General features: G+C 43.0%; 1 protein-coding gene across 5 annotated transcripts in view; it reads right to left on the bottom strand.

Annotated features, from left to right (window-relative positions):
* Positions 1-18,283, bottom strand: part of CACNA1H (calcium voltage-gated channel subunit alpha1 H) — a 531,346-nt gene that overhangs the window by 130,702 nt on the left and 382,361 nt on the right. For all 5 annotated transcript variants that reach the window (XM_056533793.1, XM_056533794.1, XM_056533796.1 and 2 more), the window contains 3 exons: positions 15,781-15,873; positions 12,569-13,352; positions 5,741-6,141 (listed from right to left, as the gene is read on the bottom strand). In XM_056533793.1, coding sequence (XP_056389768.1) covers positions 5,741-6,141; positions 12,569-13,352; positions 15,781-15,873 — 1,278 coding nt within the window. The remainder of the gene's footprint in view (positions 1-5,740; positions 6,142-12,568; positions 13,353-15,780; positions 15,874-18,283) is intronic.

Below are 18,283 nucleotides of genomic sequence, written 5' to 3'. Positions count from 1 at the left end.
GAGTACCAAATCCCCTAAAATTCTTCCTGCTTGCTGCCACAGCTAGAGGGAGCTGACGAGCTTACTGCATACTGTTTTTAAGGGAAGTCTTGGTGCCACCAGGGCAGATTTTTTTGGCTGTCAGACCGGGCAATCACTGGGCCTCCTTTTCCTTTGTCGGCCCCAAAAACTGGATCCCCAGGAGCAATCTGGAGTGGAGAATGTAAAACGTCACTGCTCTAGATCACTAGGGACTTTACTACAATCCATTCAATGCCCGGGAACTTTACCATTAACCATTATCTATTCACTGTATGTGGGTATTATACGGTCACTAAATTGCAGTTCTATTTGGGCAGTGAATGGCAGTATAGTAGGAATTATATATATATATATATATATATATATACGGTAGTAGTTTTAATTGGGTCCTTTATGGAGGAATTACTTGGGCAGTGAATTACAACATCATGTGAAAAATATGTGGCAGTATTCAGTGAACACTATATAGTAGTATTTGGGTACTTTACGGATGTATTACTTGGGCAATGAATGGCAGTATTATGTGAGAAGTATAAGGCAGTATTCAGTGAACACTCAATAGAAGTATTATTTGGGCACTTTAGGGTACTGCACCTTGGGACATGAATGGCAATATCATGTGATAGATATAAGGCAGTATTCAGTGAACACTATATTTAGAAGTATTATTTGGGTAATTTAGGGTAGTACTACTTGGGAAATTAATGTTAATATCATGTAAAAAAAATATGTGGCAGTATTCATTGAATGCTACATAGTATTATTTCGGTACTTAAAGGGGCATTCTGCCCCTATCCAAAGGATAGGGCATAAGATGTCTGATCGCAATGGTCCTGCCCTTGGGGGACCCCCGCGATCTCCCTGCTGCACCCGGCCTTCGTTGCAGTGCTGGAGTCTCTTGATGTAACGGCGACGCCCCCTCAATGTAAGTCTATGGGAGGGGGCGTGACAGATGCCACGCCCCCTCCCATAGACTTGCATTGAGGAGGCGTGACCATGACATCACGAGCCTCCGCCCCACATCGCCATTCATCCGGTGCACGGAGCGAAGTCCGATCCGTGCACCGGATGTCTGGGGTGCCGCAGCCGAGATCGCGGGGGTCCCCAGCGGCAGGACTCTCGCAATCAGACATCTTATCCTCTATCCTTTGGATAGGAGATAAGATGCCTAGGAGCAGAGTACCCCTTTAATCAAGGTATCACCTGGGCATTTAGTGACAATATTATGTGAGAAATATAAGGCACTATTCTGTGAACACTATATAGTAGTATTATTTGGGTACTTTACAAAGGTATTGTATGGGAAATACGTGGTAGTGTACTATGAGTACTATTAAGTAGTAAGATGGTTAATGGCAATATTAAGTGGGAAAAATAAGGCAGTGTTTTATGGGTACTATATAGTAATATTACTTGGGATACTGTATGGAAGTATTACTTGTGCAGTGAATGAGATGGTTAATATATGGTAGTGTTCTATAAGCACAAAATAATCATATTATTTGGACACTGTATAGCAGTATTACTTGGCCAATGAATTAGAGCATTGGTCATCCAAGCAGCTGAGGCCTACGCCATACTCCAGTCAGCTTTGTCCATAATCCTACAATCTCAGTTTGCTTTCTATAGACCTTATAGGGTTATACACATCCGCATCCAAAACCCTAGCGGATAAAAACCCAAAAACAATTGTCACGCAGTCACAGTGCTCAGGACCAGCGTGTGGTTCTGGAATGAATTTCTATGGCACACGGGCACCTCCTCAAACAATACGCTCATTTAGATTCAGTGCCCGGATTCCTTTGCTGAGAGGAGGCCGCATCAAAAGACTTATGCATCAAAATACAAAAACACATCAGTCCGAGAGCAGGGAAAAGCCGGGAGAAATGCTGCTTCTTATTTCCACTTAAAAGCTAAATCTTTCATTAGCATTTTAATAAAATATTCCTATTTTTCTCCAGCGCCAGCCAAGCTGTGTGTGAAAGCGGCTCAGCAAACAATGGGGATCTGTACAAGGCTGCCGGTCCATTAGCCGCGCTCATCTCCTAGCACATGGGTATTTATTGTGTATACTAAACGCTTCAATTCCTGCGCTGAGGATGGACCAGCGCTTAGCCTTATAAGCGGATGCACCCAAACCACCATTACTGGGCCCATTTTTTTTTATTTATTTGAGCACCCAGGTGCATTAAAATGCAAACCTCTTGCAAAAAAAGGGATGCGGTCTATCACAGGCCCTTTTTATAAAGGAGTAGGGGCCCCCACAAACCTTTCCCTGACTCCAAGCCAAAATGCACCTGCAAGGATCCAGGATCAATGTCCCCCCTTCGATCACACTTAGGTGGAACCAAAATGGCTCCCGGCATCCACCTGAACAGATACGCAAGTATCAACCAAGGAGCCCAACAACTGGTTAGCATCCCTGAGGTGTATTGCAAGCCCTTTTCTGAAAGGAGATGGCCCCCCATAAGCCATTCCTTCCCCTCCTGGCCAGAAGGCACCTTCAAGGGACCAGGAAATAAGTCCTCTTCACCGAAGCTCAGGAAGGACCAACGTTGTTCTTGGTTACTACAAAGCAGAGAACCAGGGTTGCATGGAGATGAGGAACCTGATGGCCACACACACCTCCCCTAGACCTCCAGGAGGGTCATCCAAAAGGGCACTGCACCCAGAAAATCCTTGTGATGAGAACAACACATAAAGTGAACACACAGTGACAAAAAGAATTAAAATAAAAAATCTTTGATAGTGACAAGCAGCCAGAAGTGTGTGCCCAGAAAAAATATAGATAAAGTATATGAGGAAAGAATGGCGGCTCCGTGGTTATTATGTAGGCTCACCTCCAGCTATACCGGGTACCCGTTTTTACCTCACACATCACTGACTGATAGGTTCGGCCCCTTTCACACTACAGGTATCATCCTGCTTTTTTTACTGCTGTTATTTTACAATACCGGATGAAAAAAAAAATGCAATAACTGGTAATAACGGATGATAACTGATGACCATCATCCATTATTTAAAAAAAAAAATTCTTAAAAAACCTGATGTTGTTCATCCGTTATCATCCGTTATTACCAGTTATCTTTGTTTTTTTTATCAGGTTTTTAACCCTTTTTTTGTACAGCTGTACTGAGCATGCTCAGTACAAAAAAACGGATGACAAAAACCTGACAATAACTGATGATAACGGATGATTTTTTTTGAACATCCACTTCCCAAATGGTTTTTCACCATTTATTTTTTGCCGGACCAAAAATTAGTGCATGCACCCTTTTTGTGTCGGCAAAAATAACTGACATTAGTAAAAACGGACGTGCCTGATGCAAAAGGATTGACATGAATGGGATTTTTGGACGGACGTTTTCAGGACTTTTTGCCGGCAGTAATAACGGAGATTTTTTTACAGAATGATGCCTATAGTGAAAGGGGCCTTAACTGACCTTCTATGTTGGTGCATACAGGGAATACACACAGGGAATATACAATATAGTAATAAAATAATTATAAAATGTGTATAACAAAATTGAAAATAATACATTTTGTAAATAAATAATCATATAATAAATTGGTTATCTTCACGTGGCTGATTCTTATGCTGAAAAACAAGATGCTGACTCCGAGTACTGCATTTAAAATGTGTGCAGATTTTCGATTTTGGCCAGAATTTTAAACTCCTATTGATTTTAGTTGCCAAGTGCCATAGGTATAGGCTTCCAAAAGTGCCATGTTCACGTTTTTTTAATGGGTTCTGCATTGCTACTTTAAAAATCAGCATAATCATTCTATTTCCTACTAATTTTATAGGTGGAGGAGATGCTGACGTGGTCATGGAATATACGCAGATTCCATACTGAAATTAGAGCAGAATTTTACACTGTAGATAGGGCACTAAAATTGAATCATTAAATTTTAAAGCATTACTATAATTTAAGAAAACTTTTGACACGGTGCCCAGTCATGTCATAGGTTTGAATTGTGAGTCTCACTCACTAGTAAGAAGCTAGGAAGTGTGCAGAAATTGTGCTCAACTCTCTGGTCGGCCGCCAGATCCAACCTTTTTGCTGAATAGACTTATATAGCAAAAAGGTCAGATTTGATCAACAGCTGGGGAGCAAGGCTCGCACTGCCCGAACCTCCTCACCTTATAACAAGTGATTGCATCGGGTCTCACTCCTAAGACCTGCTCTGATCGCTTGTTATAAGCTGGGAAGTGCACAGCATCATGCTCGACTCCCTGATCGACCATCAGATCTGACCTTTTCGCTGCATAAACCTATATGGCAAAAGGTCGGATTTGATTGACAGCCGGGGAGTGAGGCTCACGCTGCTAGAACTTCCCCGCCTTATAACTAGAGATTGCAGTGGGTCTCAGGAGTGAGACCCAGTGCAATGAAAACTTTTCACATGTCTTTTCACATGCCAATGGCTGTCTGGGCATTGTGGGAGTTGTACTTTTGCAGCAGTTTGAGATGCACTGTATGGAAATCACTGTTCTACGTCAAGCTTAGGAAACAAAGAAAGATGCACAGGAAACCTACTTGCTATAGCCGAAATGAAAAAAAAAAGAAGGTTATTTAATTTGCCAAAAGCCACAACACAGAGCATGACGCATCTTCTGAAGTCTTGTTTTCTTGACCGTTTACTGTTCATCTTCATTTTCTGGCATCCGGATAAAGAAAAGCCAATTAACCTTTGAGATGTCGGCGGTCCCGTAATGAGCAGGACCCTGCAATGTCCTAATTAGTGTTTGCTGTGGATGGTGCTCACTCCGACCCTCGAATGGGCAGCGGCTCCTGCCACAAATGGCGAAGATGTCTGCACAATATAATTGCGGCAAATTTCTTCGAAATGTAGCATCAATTGTACGTCTCTCGTGCCACTCTGCGTGTGTGTGTAATTCACAATGTTAGGGGATCCTCATGTCCGTGTCCTCAGCTAACCCTTTTATAGTACTAGAAAACTCTGCAGCAAGAACAGATGGAGGAGATGTAACCTATATCTGGAATTGTCAGCCATTGCTGGGGCCGTAACATTTGCGAGATTGCAATTAAAGGGGTTATTCTACATAAGGTGACTTTAGTAATTAAGTGGCATACAGTAATGGACATGCTTACCAAGGATCTGTGCCTGTGTTGGTGTTAAATGGCTGTGTCCTGTGTCCCCCATCACGCTGTTTGCTCATATTTGGGAACTGGCTACTTTCGGTTTCCATCATCTCCCTCACACTACAATCCCCAGGATCCTTTGTTTCAAGGTGGGAGGGGACTTATTTCCCTCCCACACATCAGTCCCCCCACCCATTGCAGCACAGCCTCAATCCTTTTGATCATGAATTGCCCAACTTCACCTGACACACAAGCTGTGGATCTGTGTGATGGTGAAATGGTGAATGCACACACATGTGCACTGGTAACGTCATCAGGGGGCCGGCTTCACATACAACAAACAATGCAGCCAAGCCCCCTTTCAGCACCTGATTTGTGATGTAATGTCTCGGCCGCACAGCAAGCTGGGAAAGGTCCGAGACAACACTCATTTTGTAGGCTGCAGAAAATAAACTTCGGGGGAAAGAAAGACAAATTGGATACCAGCCATCAAACATAGGTAAATGCGGTATATTAGTATCTACAATAACTTTACTGCCCATGTCTCACATTCAAATAACCAAAAATCCTGAAATACCCCTTTAAGACAAAGCTTGTAGACCTCAACCTACCTGCTCATGATACTCGATTCCCATGCTGAGGGTGTTTATCAAGATGGCGATCATGATCCCCCGGTTGAAGTATTTGCTGTCCACAATCCTTTTTAGCCGATTGGTAAACTCCTGCCAGAGTTTGCAGATCTTATTCACCTCTTTCTCTTTCTGTTTGAGCGTCTTCCCTTTCTGCACGTGATCTCTTTGGTCTCCATGCCTTAAGTCCTGCGTGAACTCATACACTCCATTGGTGTCCGACTCGCAGCTATCTGAGTCGGTGAATTCTAGTTCGGGATTTTCCAGAATATTGGCGCAGTATACACAGTTCTGGAGCTCGCAGATGATCTGACTCGGCTGGGGACTCGGCAAGGAACAGGGGACACTCAGACTTGATAATTTGCTGTTACTTCTGCAGAGGCCTAGGAGGAGGAAAGGAGAATAAAATGTTATATAACCTGTTACAATCTCACAATATAGCCTTCATGACAATTCTGCACACATGAACCCATTCCCATGATTGGTTGAAGGGACTTTTTACAAAGAGGTGGGACTGACTTATTCATGGACGACTTAATGGCTAGTTTTAGGGGTTCCATCATGTGCAAATGATCCTGACCCTATTCCAATACTGTGCCTTCTACCACTATTTTGTATTTTTTTCTGTACATTCGGGGACCCTAAGGAAGAAAATATGATCTTTACGCAGCCTTTCAGATATACACCACATACAGTGGTCCCTCAAGTTACAATATTATTTGGTTCCAGGATGACCATTGTATGTTGAGACTATTGTATGTTGAGACCATAACTTTGGTAATTGGTTCTGAAACAGGCAAGTAGTTACATATAAAAGTAAGAAAGAGCTGCTAGAAGCTGTAAATCACTGTCTATGTAGAGGACAGGAGCTTTTTCAAGGCCCTCTACTGTACGCAAAGTGTCCCAAAAAAGTTACGGAGCAGCCCTTACCTGGTGTCCAAAAGACTAGCTAACCCTGGCACACGTAAAGAGTACAGAACATGTAATACCTCCCTGTACTATAGAGGGCGCTACCAAACACCAGTCAGTGCATACACTTCAGTAATACAGGTAAAGAGTAGTACAGAACATGTAATACCTCCCTGTACTGTAGGGGGCACTACCAGACACCAGTCAGTGCATACACTTCAGTAATACAGGTAAAGAGTAGTACAGAACATGTAATACCTCCCTGTACTGTAGGGGGCGCTACCAAACACCAGTCAGTGCATACACTTCAGTAATACAGGTAAAGAGTAGTACAGAACATGTAATACCTCCCTGTACTGTAGGGGGCGCTACCAGACACCAGTCAGTGCATACACTTCAGTAATACAGGGGTTTTACAAGTGAAATGCCCATTCTGATTGATCGGTTCTTCCAGCCACTGATACGTTTCGCAGGTCTGGACTGTCCATATCATTGTATGGTGAGTCTGGTTTCAAGTTACAATGGTCCAGAAAATACAAAAAAATTTGTAACCTGAGGCCATTGTAAGTTGAAGGACCACTGTATTTAGTGGGTCCATGAGGGATTGGAAATAGAATACTAATAGGGGCCTGTGAATTTACACTTATGTGAATTGAAGGGTACCACGTTGGGAACCAGGTTTGCTCATCATTTCCCACAGGAACGCTGTAGTCCCTATGCAGCAACTGGTTAACGGTTTGGGCAAACCCGAAAATTTCTTGATGCATTGAACCCTGGATCGATAAAAGGAATGAAACTTGAAACAATTTGACTACTCACCTAATAAGACTGAACAGGAGTTACATTTTATACAGAGTTAATATTGCTGTCTGCCGAAAGTAAAGCCTTTCTGTAAGCATTGTGGGGGGAAGCGGCAGTGCTGACACAGCCGCGGCTTCTATTAAATTCACAATACACATGCAAATCAGTCTTTGGCTTTCATCTAAACATATGTGCTGTCAATGAAGAGCTCTGAACAGCAGCTTATAGGTGCCATCCCCGAGGGAATGTGTATGAGATAAACACCAAATATGCCGAATATGACTGAAAACTACTTTGAAAATTTGTCTCGTTTTGATTTCTTACGAGTCCTGGGAGTAATTGATCTACACTAGGTAGCATATGAAAGAAGACAAGGGGGTGGACATTTTATGGACCCAATAAGGACAACATTTGCTGTCCCTCTTAACATACCACACAGACATGTTGCAAAACTACAACTCCCAGCATCCCCGGATAGCCTTTGGCTATCCGGGGATGCTGGGAGTTGTAGTTTTGCATTTGCAACAGCTGTAGGCACCCTGGTTATAAAGCACTGATATATATTTATTTATTTAAATATATTTTTATTTATTTTTTAATAACAATTTTTATTTCTTTGTTTCTTTTTTCCTGTTATGGTTTTTGTTAAGACTTTAAAGGGGTACTCCGGTGGAAAACTTTTTTTTTTTTTTTTAAATCAACTGGTGCCAGAAAGTTAAACAGATTTGTAAAAAAAATCCTTCTAGTACTTATTAGCTGCTGAATACTACAGAGGATATTCTTTTCTTTTTTGGAACAGAGCTCTCTGCTGACATCACGAGCACAGTGCTCTCTGCTGACATCTCTGTCTATTTTAAGAACTGTCCAGAGTAGAAGAAAATCCCCATAGAAAACATATGCTGCTCTGGACAGTTCCTAATATGGACAGAGATGTCAGCAGAGAGCACTGTGCTCGTGATGTCAGCAGAGAGCTCTGTGTTCCAAAAAGAAAAGAATTTCCTCTGTAGTATTCAGCAGCTAATAAGTACTAGAAGGATTAAGATTTTTTTTAATCTGTTTAACTTTCTGGCACCAGTTGATTTAAAAAAAAAAAAGTTTTCCACCGGAGTACCCCTTTAAGGTAATAGTGACATGGTTGGGTGCAACTTTTCCTTTCCCCATAAAAAATGACTAACAGGTCAGAAATGATGTGCTGGTTAATATTTTTACATATCTTTATTCTTTATAATGGCCAGAGTATTTTTTTCTGAAACAGAGCTCCAAATATCCTGTATAATAAAGATACATAATAAAATTGTACCTACAGCCACCACTAGGTGGACTTACTTAGAATATCTGTACATTAAACTCAATGATAAATCTGTATGCAGTAAGCGCCCAAGCTCCCCCTAGTGGTGGCTGTAAGCAGACAGATGTTTATCACGTAACTATACGTCTACGTAAGGAATTTGGAACTCTGTATCAGAGAAGTCAACCCCTATAATGTACACAATTTTGGAGAAATTACATAGTGATAAAAGGCAGACCATCACTATTTGATTTATTTAATTGGGGCCATGTTGTTTCTGAGCCATCTGGGAGAAGCAGTTGAGTTGGGGAAAGCAGGCAGCTTAGGTAAAGAAAATTAATATTAACATGACACCTGCTGAAATCATTGTGCCACCTTTGTAATACATAGGGGGAGATTTATCAAAGGATTTAGACTGGTTTTTCCTGTCTAAATTTGTTGCACAGAAAGTCGCAGTCTAAATATGTGCGACTTTTCTGCGACTTTTGCTGTGGAGGATTTTTAGAACATGATGCATTCTAGTCTATTTTAGATGGAAATGCATTGGAAAATGCATTGGTGCTGAATTTATCAAGTGCGACTTTTGTGCGACAAGTCGCATCTGCCCAAAATACGCTGAAATGTCAGACCATGTTGGAGCAGGTCTAAATGCAGTTAAAGCTGTAGACCCTGAAGTCTGAGCACAGAATTTATCAAGGGCTGTGAGACCTTTGATAAATTGGGAGCACAATAGACAGGAGACGACCACATACGCTGGTCTATAAGCATGCCCAGAATAGACTAGATTAGGAAATGTCCCCCATTGTGTTGGGGAAATTGTGTGTAATCAATTTTATATAATAGATGTGTTATACATATGTATTCAGAATTGCAATAGTTAAAGGGGTATTCCAGGCATATCAACTGGCTCCGGAAAGTTAAACAGATTTGTAAATTACTTCTATTAAAAAATCTTAATCCTTCCAATAGTTATTAGCTTCTGAAGTTTTCTGTCTAACTGCTCAATGATGATGTCACGTCCCGGGAGCTGTGCATGATGGGAAAATATCCCCATAGGAGCTGGACAGCTCCCGGGACGTGAGTCATCAGAAAGCAGTTAGACAGAAAACAGCAACTCCACTTCAGAAGCTAATAACTATTGGAAGGATTAAGATTTTTTAATAGAAGTAGTTTACAAATCTGTTTAACTTTCCTGAGCCAGTTGATAGATAAAAAAAAGTTTTGGCCTGGAATACCTCTTTAATGTGTCAGCTTAAAGGGGTTATCCAGGAAAAAAAACTTTTTTTATATATCTACTGGCTCCAGAAAGTTAAACAGATTTGTAAATTACTTCTATTAAAACATCTTAATCCATTCTGTACTTATGAGCTGCTGAAGTTGAGTTGTTCTTTTCTGTCTAAGTGCTCTCTGATGACACGTGTCTCGGGAACCGCCCAGTTTAGAAGCAAATCCCCGAGACAATCAGAGATGTCAGCAGAGAGCACTGTTGCCAGACAGAAAACAACAACTCAACTTCAACAGCTGATAATTATTGAAAGGATTAAGATTTTTTAATAGAAGTAATTTACAAATCTGTTTAACTTTCTGGAGCCAGTTGATTTAAAAAAATATTTTTTTTCCTGGAATACCCCTTTAAAGCAGTGGTTACCATGCAAGACTGAAACTAGTTCCATTACCAGTACCTTACCATGTATGCGAAAGATAAAGTGTTAATGAGTAAACGCAGAAGAGATAACCACAAGGCCTTCTTATAAAAGTGTTCCCATACTGACTTGTATAGACAACTACTATGCCTATCATAGCTAAAGCATGTAAGCTGTGTTCTTGTCTCCTTTGTCGGCACTGAATAAAACTACTTGCGTATGAATTGTGAAGATTTTCCTGACAGATGAATGCTCCTAGTCTAGTAGAGCCACTCTTTACAGTGGCTTTCTGTGGCCCCAAATGAGAGACCCCCTTTACTGGTACATCCATATTCCTTAATATGGCAAATACTAGTCTATCTGGATAAGATTGTATAATGGGAACCAATCAAGAGATTTTACCATATATAAAGCGTGGCAAGCGTTATATATGGTAAAATATTCTTCCTCAGCATCCCTGGGAGACACATTCCCGGGAGGATATGAAGTTAGAAAGTGTCCCCCACCGGCCCTTAAGTAGTCCCCTGGCCCAGGCTGTCATCGCTCTGCTCCATCTGCTTAGGGAGCAGAGTGGAGACAGGGCTGTCAATCACGCGGAGGGGATGTGATTACAGACGGAGAAGACAGGACTAGGTAAGTATAGCTCCCCGCCCAGGTGACTTCTTACAGGGATTGTGGGGGAGACTTTCTAACTTCATATCCCCACCATCTTGCAGGCAGGAATGTCTCCTGGGGATGGTGAGGAAAAACATTTTACCATATGTATAACACGTTGCCCAAGTTATATATGTTAAAATCTCATGATTGGTTCCCTTTAAGATGGTCCTACCTCCTCATCCTAATAGGGACCCTGCGATTAGGCAGAAAATTCTGCTCTGCTGCACCTACATAAACACATCTAGATAGCTAGAAAGAGTCTCTAGATGTTGTCATGACCTCAAGATCTGTAAAGTGCTATATATCTTCTGATCATGTAGACAGCTGTCCACTTGACAGATACCCCGGTGTTACAATATGTAGGACAAACAGTTCACTCCGACATGGTGCAATCATGACGTTTGCAATGTTACTTTCAATGTTGCTGGCCTGGAGAAGCGCACAGTTGCCCAGTATTTTCCCAAAAAAGCGGGGCACCCAGGAGCTCCTGTAAATGTTGCGTGATGTTAGCAGGATTTCATAAATGGGGCATGGTGACAGCACGGCAGGGGTGACAAGCGCCGTAGAACACTCCGTACTTTGCTGCTAACCATGAGGAGGAAGGAGCGGTGTGAGCTCTCTCTTCAGTAGAACGCTGGTATCAGACATTAGTCTTTCTTTAATGGAGCCGTTTCTCTCCAGATCACCACGCGGCTATTTATGTCGAGCAAATGTATGCAATTATACTTAAGTGTTTATGTTCCCATGCTATGAAGCCATTGCTCGTGATTTCCTTCCACTCGGCTGCGGGGCAGAGTAATGAGTTATTCACAACTGTGATTATTACCTTCAGCCATTATTATATAAGCCAGATCAGACCCAGCCAAGTCAAGAATCCAGCATGAATACTTAATAAACCGAGAATTGAGTCGTCATGTTGACTCGTGTAACGCGGCGCTGGACAACGGGTAAAGGTGGGGCGTTATGCAAGGCCTTACTGTATCCCTTAAAGTGGTAGTCCACTCTCAGGGTGGTCAGGGTAGTTACACCATTTACTCAAATTTGTTTGGCAATTAGTTTGGCAAATGTTGGCTATGTGGACCTTCTTGTGGCCCCCTTTTCTATGCCGTAGTAAAGGGATGCAAATACAGGGAAGGAGTTTAGGCATGCATGAGCCAAATGGTTCTTATCCACCAACACATTCTAAGTTTCTATGGGACCACCATTCATAGTATTTAGAATATTGGGCAGACTAGAGGGGCCGGATGGTTCTTATCTGCCGACACATTCTATGGGACCACCAATAATCAGCTATAACTTTGAGTTAGTGTTCAATTCACCTGCAGCAAACCCCCTCCCCTCCCCATTACACTAAGTTCATCAAAATTAATGTTGATGTCTATATAATACACAGACTAACTGGGCCCATAAGAGTGAGATATATGAGGCATTACATAGTGGCCATTAATTGGATGTCTGTGTATTACATGGACATGCTGGGTCCTCCAGAGTAAGATATAGGTTGTTCCTTACCGTGTTCTCCAACTAGCTGCTGGATCTTTCCATAGGACTCGGCATTCAGGTTGACCGGGCTATTCATCAAGCTGGCTGGAGTGCTTCCACTTCTTCCTTTCCCTTTTGGCAAGGTAGAGGGACTGGTTTTACTGGTGGGGGAAGGCATGATGGTGGGATAATTCATGTTGGTGTGGTTGAGCCCAACATCCAGTTTGGTGTGTGAGGAAGCATTGGAAGACTTACAGGATTTTAACTGGTGTCCTTCAAAGTGGCAATCCGCATGGTAGATGCTATGGACGGACTCACTACTGGGTGATGTGTTTTGATGACCAGGAGAAGGAGGAAGAAGTCTAAGCTGACTTTTTGGCTTCATGATCTTCATCTCCACATCACATATCTCAGGACTTGACCTGGGTCCACGAGGACTACCGTTAGTTATGTGGTAATGATGATGATGGTGATGGTGAATTAGATGGTGGATTGAAGTAATCCTTCGTTTGCACTTGCGGCCCCGGCCCTCTCCATTCATGGTACTATTGGGGTTGACTTTTTTCCTCCGCTTGTTTTGCCAATTATTATATAGCCTTAGAGTCCGCCTCTTGACCTTCCTAAAGATGTGGCAGATGTACTTTAGTAACTCCTCGTAGCAACTTCCCGGTTCGGAGAAGCTGGCGATTGTGCTGTCGTTGGAGAGGTATCGAGCCCGCTGCTCTTGCATTAACTGATTCTCCCGCTGTTTTGTTTCAGAAAACTGTGTTGCTATCACAACCAGGCACAAGTTTATCATGAAGAAAGAACCCACCTAAGGGAATAAACCATTGAAAATAAAAATGGCTTGAAAGGAGATCTGAAGCCGCAGAGCACAATGTTAACATCACAATATGTGTCTATTAGATCGAAACACGTGAAAACAGAGCCGAGATTTCCCAGTGGAGGATAATTTCCTTTCTTAGGATTTTTTTTGTTTTAGGCACTACAAAGTAAAGGGCAAATTTGTTAAACGTTGACCTTATCAAGTGGTGAGGGACATGACTAAAGGTAGCCATAGATGTTTCAGGTCCAGGATGGGATCTGCTCATATGTTAGTGTCTAAAGTTGCCTATATACCTGCACACTTGGGGTAGATGGGATTTAGCAGAATTCATGGCATCTGCCTATATCCTATGGAAGCAAAGGATCGGGCATGTTGAAAGCGGGAAAGATAGTTAGGACACCCCAATCTATAATAAAGTTAGATTAGTGTACGACCTTTAAGCTGTTGGATACAGATATGATAGTTGTAGGCCAAAAAAACAGATCATCCCATACACATGAACACTCAGCCACTCCAAATACTCTGAATTGAATAGAAATGGGGAAGGGGGGGGGGGGTTAACCATTTCACCGGACATTACTGTACTGTAATGAATCTTGAAAAGATTAGGGAAGAGATTACATTTGTTATGGTTTCCCTCACTATCCTGGTCCAAGTAATAGAAGTTTATTATTATATTAGTAAATGACAATATTAGCAATTCTGTAACACTTCCTGCAAAAACTTGGATTGCGTTAAAACCGCAAGGCAGTGGGAAATACGCTGTGTATGTGCTATAAGCAGACACACAGGGCTTTCTTGCCGCAGCCCTCTGTGTGCAGTAGGGTTTAGAAGCATAACTGTGACGCATGGGGCCTGCCTTCAAACCTTACTGCACACACAGGGCTGCGGCGGGGAAAGCCCTGTGTGTCTCCTTATTGCGTGTACTCAACATATTTCCCGATGCCCTGCATGAAATATGCTTTGGATGCGCTATGAGCAGACACACAGGGCTTTCCCCGCCGCAGCCCTGTGTGGGCAGTAAGGTTTAGAGGTAGGCCGTGCACACTGACATAAAACTGATGCGCGGGGCCGACTTCAAACCTTACTGCTCACACAGGGCTGCGGCAGGGAAAGCCCTATGTGTCTGCTCATAGCGCATACTCAACATATTTCCCGATGCCCTGCGGGAAATATCATGTGGATGCGCTATGAGCAAACACCCAGAGCTTTCCTCGCCGCAGCCCTGTGTGGGCAGTAAGGTTTAGAGGTAGGCCGTGTACACTGACGTCACTGATGCATGGGGCTCACTTCACCCCTTACTGCACACACACAGGACTGCGGCGTCAAAAGCCCTGTGTGTCTGCTCATAGCGCATACGCAGCCTATTTCCAGCTGCCCGGTGGGAAATATGCAGCGTATACTCTATGAGTAGGCACACAGGGCTTTCCTTGCCGCAGCCCTGTGTGTTCAGTGAGGTTTACAGGCGGGCCGAGTGCACTGAGGTGACTGTTATGCACGGGGCCACCTACAAACCATACTGCACACACAGGGCTTTCTCCACCGAAGCCCTGTGTGTGTGCAGTAAGGTTTTCTACGCAGCATATTTTATTTTATGCAACTTTAAATACGCTGCATGACCCTACTCTAAAGGGGTTTCCCATCTGGGCAACCCCAGATTAGGGTTTGTTGATGACGGAAGGGGATGTTATAAATGGCTGCCCATTTTAGAGAAGTGCATATAAGGAAGGTCATTTTGTTTGTCAATTTTAGTTGTTTTTTTTTTACACACAAATCCATTACGCTTGCTTAAAAAACAAGGGAATTTTTGCTTGTGTCTATGTAAACATGAGTTGTACACACAAAAAACAATCCTAATTGGAGATGTCTCCGTCTACATACGGAAACAATTTGCGGCTATATTAAACCGTGACTTCACGTTAACCTCTTAATTGCTGAATCAACACCATGTTTTCGAACGTGTATCGGAAAAAGGTAGTGACATGGGCCAATAAGCCAAAACCATATAACGTTGTACGTTGATGGACATCTTGGACTTTTATTTTATATCAATGTCAATGCCATTGTTGAGTTGTCGCCCATTGTTTTGTGCTGCTTGCTGAGCACCGGACACTTGGACCACTGCTACACAGTGGTCCAAGTGGCCGGTGCTCGGCAGGCAGCACAAAATAAATGTATAAATTGTGAGGTCTAAAAAAAAAAAAAAATTGGAATGGAACAAATAGGTCTAAAACAAAAGAAAAGAATAGAGAAATAGAAAATGACACTTCCAGATCTAAATTTATCCCAGAGGCTAAAGTGATGTCACAACTTTAACTTTTTGTTTTTTTGCCGAAATTTTAAACCAAAAAAAAAAAAAAAACAAGAGTGAACTCCCAACATCTGGTAGCCAAATGCGACAAAATCTGATACTTACTATTATAAGTAGTATAAAATATATAAAATTGTAAAAAGAATGTGCATCCATGACATAGTACATGATGTCCACCCACCCTTCCAGGGTTATAACCTAGGAGAGAAGAGAGAAGGGAACGTTAGAACAACATGAACACGAGAGATTAACAGTTTATTGGAGGTTAATTCACACCTACCCAAAACACAAGATTAATTACAGTGTTCTACATAGGGGCGGCAGTATTAGTATTATAGTAGTTATATTCTTAAACATAGCAGACAGTATTATAGTAGTTATATTCTTGTATATAGGAGCAGTATTATAGTAGTTATATTCTTGTATATAGGAGCAGTATTATAGTAGTTATATTCTTGTATATAGGAGGCAGTATTATAGTAGTTATATTCTTGTATATAGGAGCAGTATTATAGTAGTTATATTCTTGTATATAGGAGCAGTATTATAGTAGTTATATTCTTGTATATAGGAGGCAGTATTATAGTAGTTATATTCTTGTATATAGGAGCAGTATTATAGTAGTTATATTCTTGTGTATAGGAGCAGTATTATAGTAGTTATATTCTTGTATATAGGAGCAGTATTATAGTAGTTATATTCTTGTATATAGGAGGCAGTATTATAGTAGTTATATTCTTGTATATAGGAGCAGTATTATAGTAGTTATATTCTTGTACATAGGAGCCGTATTATAATAGTTATATTCCTGTACAATGGGGGCAGTATTATAGTAGGTATATTCTTAAACATAGGAGGCAGTATTATAGTAGTTGTCACGATGCCGGCTGGCAGGTAGTGGATCCTCTGTGCCAGAGAGGGATTGGCGTGGACCGTGCTAGAGGATCGGTTCTAAGTCACTACTGGTTTTCACCAGAGCCCGCCGCAAAGCGGGATGGTCTTGCTGCGGCGGTAGTGACCAGGTCGTATCCCCTAGCAACGGCTCAACCTCTCTGGCTGCTGAAGATAGGCGCGGTACAAGGGAGTAGACAGAAGCAAGGTCGGACGTAGCAGAAGGTCGGGGCAGGCAGCAAGGATCGTAGTCAGGGGCAACGGCAGGAGGTCTGGAACACAGGCTAGGAACACACAAGGAAACGCTTTCACTGGCACTAAGGCAACAAGATCCGGCGAGGGAGTGAAGGGGAAGTGAGGTGATATAGGGAAGTGCACAAGTGTAAAGACTAATTGGAACCACTGCGCCAATCAGCGGCGCAGTGGCCCTTTAAATCGCAAAGACCCGGCGCGCGCGCGCCCTAGGGAGCGGGGCCGCGCGCGCCGGGACAGAACTGACGGAGAGCGAGTCAGGTACGGGAGCCGGGGTGCGCATCGCGAGCGGGCGCTACCCGCATCGCGAATCGCATCCCGGCCAGAGGCGGTATCGCAGCGCCCCGGGTCCGTGGAACCGACCGGAGCGCTGCAGTGAGAGGAGTGTAGCGAGCGCTCCGGGGAGGAGCGGGGACCCGGAGCGCTCGGCGTAACAGTACCCCCCCCCTTGGGTCTCCCCCTCTTCTTGGAGCCTGAGAACCTGAGGATCAGACTTTTGTCCAGGATATTGTCCTCAGGTTCCCAGGACCTCTCTTCTGGACCACAACCCTCCCAATCCACTAAAAAGAAGGTTTTCCCTCTGACCTTTTTAGATGCCAAAATTTCTTTGACGGAGAAGACGTCCGAGGAGCCGGAGACAGGAGTGGGGGGAACAGATTTGGGAGAGAAACGGTTAATGATAAGTGGTTTAAGAAGAGAAACATGAAAGGCATTAGGAATACGAAGAGAAGGAGGAAGAAGAAGTTTGTAAGAGACAGGATTAATCTGGCGCAAAATCTTGAAAGGACCAAGATAGCGTGGTCCCAACTTATAGCTAGGGACACGGAAGCGGACATATTTGGCGGAGAGCCATACCTTGTCTCCAGGGGAAAAAATGGGAGGAGCTCTTCTTTTCTTATCCGCGAATCTCTTCATGCGTGAAGAAGCCTGTAAGAGAGAATTTTGGGTCTCTCTCCATATGATGGAAAGATCACGAGAAATTTCATCCACAGCGGGCAGACCAGAGGGCAAGGGGGTAGGGAGGGGGGGAAGAGGGTGACGGCCGTACACCACGAAAAACGGGGATTTGGAGGAAGATTCAGAGATTCTGAAATTATACGAGAATTCGGCCCAAGGTAGAAGATCTGCCCAGTCATCCTGGCGGGAGGAAACAAAATGTCGTAAATAGTCACCCAAGATCTGGTTAATTCTTTCTACTTGTCCATTGGATTGAGGATGGTATGCAGAAGAAAAATTTAATTTAATCTTGAGTTGTTTACAGAGAGCCCTCCAGAATTTAGACACAAATTGGACGCCTCTATCCGAGACGATCTGCGTAGGCAACCCGTGAAGACGAAAAATGTGTACAAAAAATTGTTTAGCCAACTGAGGCGCTGAAGGAAGACCAGGAAGAGGGATGAAATGTGCCATTTTGGAGAATCGATCAACGACCACCCAAATAACAGTGTTGCCATGGGATGGGGGT

This window comes from Hyla sarda, chromosome 8 (assembly GCF_029499605.1).
Source record: "Hyla sarda isolate aHylSar1 chromosome 8, aHylSar1.hap1, whole genome shotgun sequence".
Taxonomy (NCBI): domain Eukaryota; kingdom Metazoa; phylum Chordata; class Amphibia; order Anura; family Hylidae; genus Hyla; species Hyla sarda.
The sequence above is the reverse complement of the archived record's forward strand: the minus strand, read 5'-3'. Positions and strand labels throughout refer to the sequence as shown.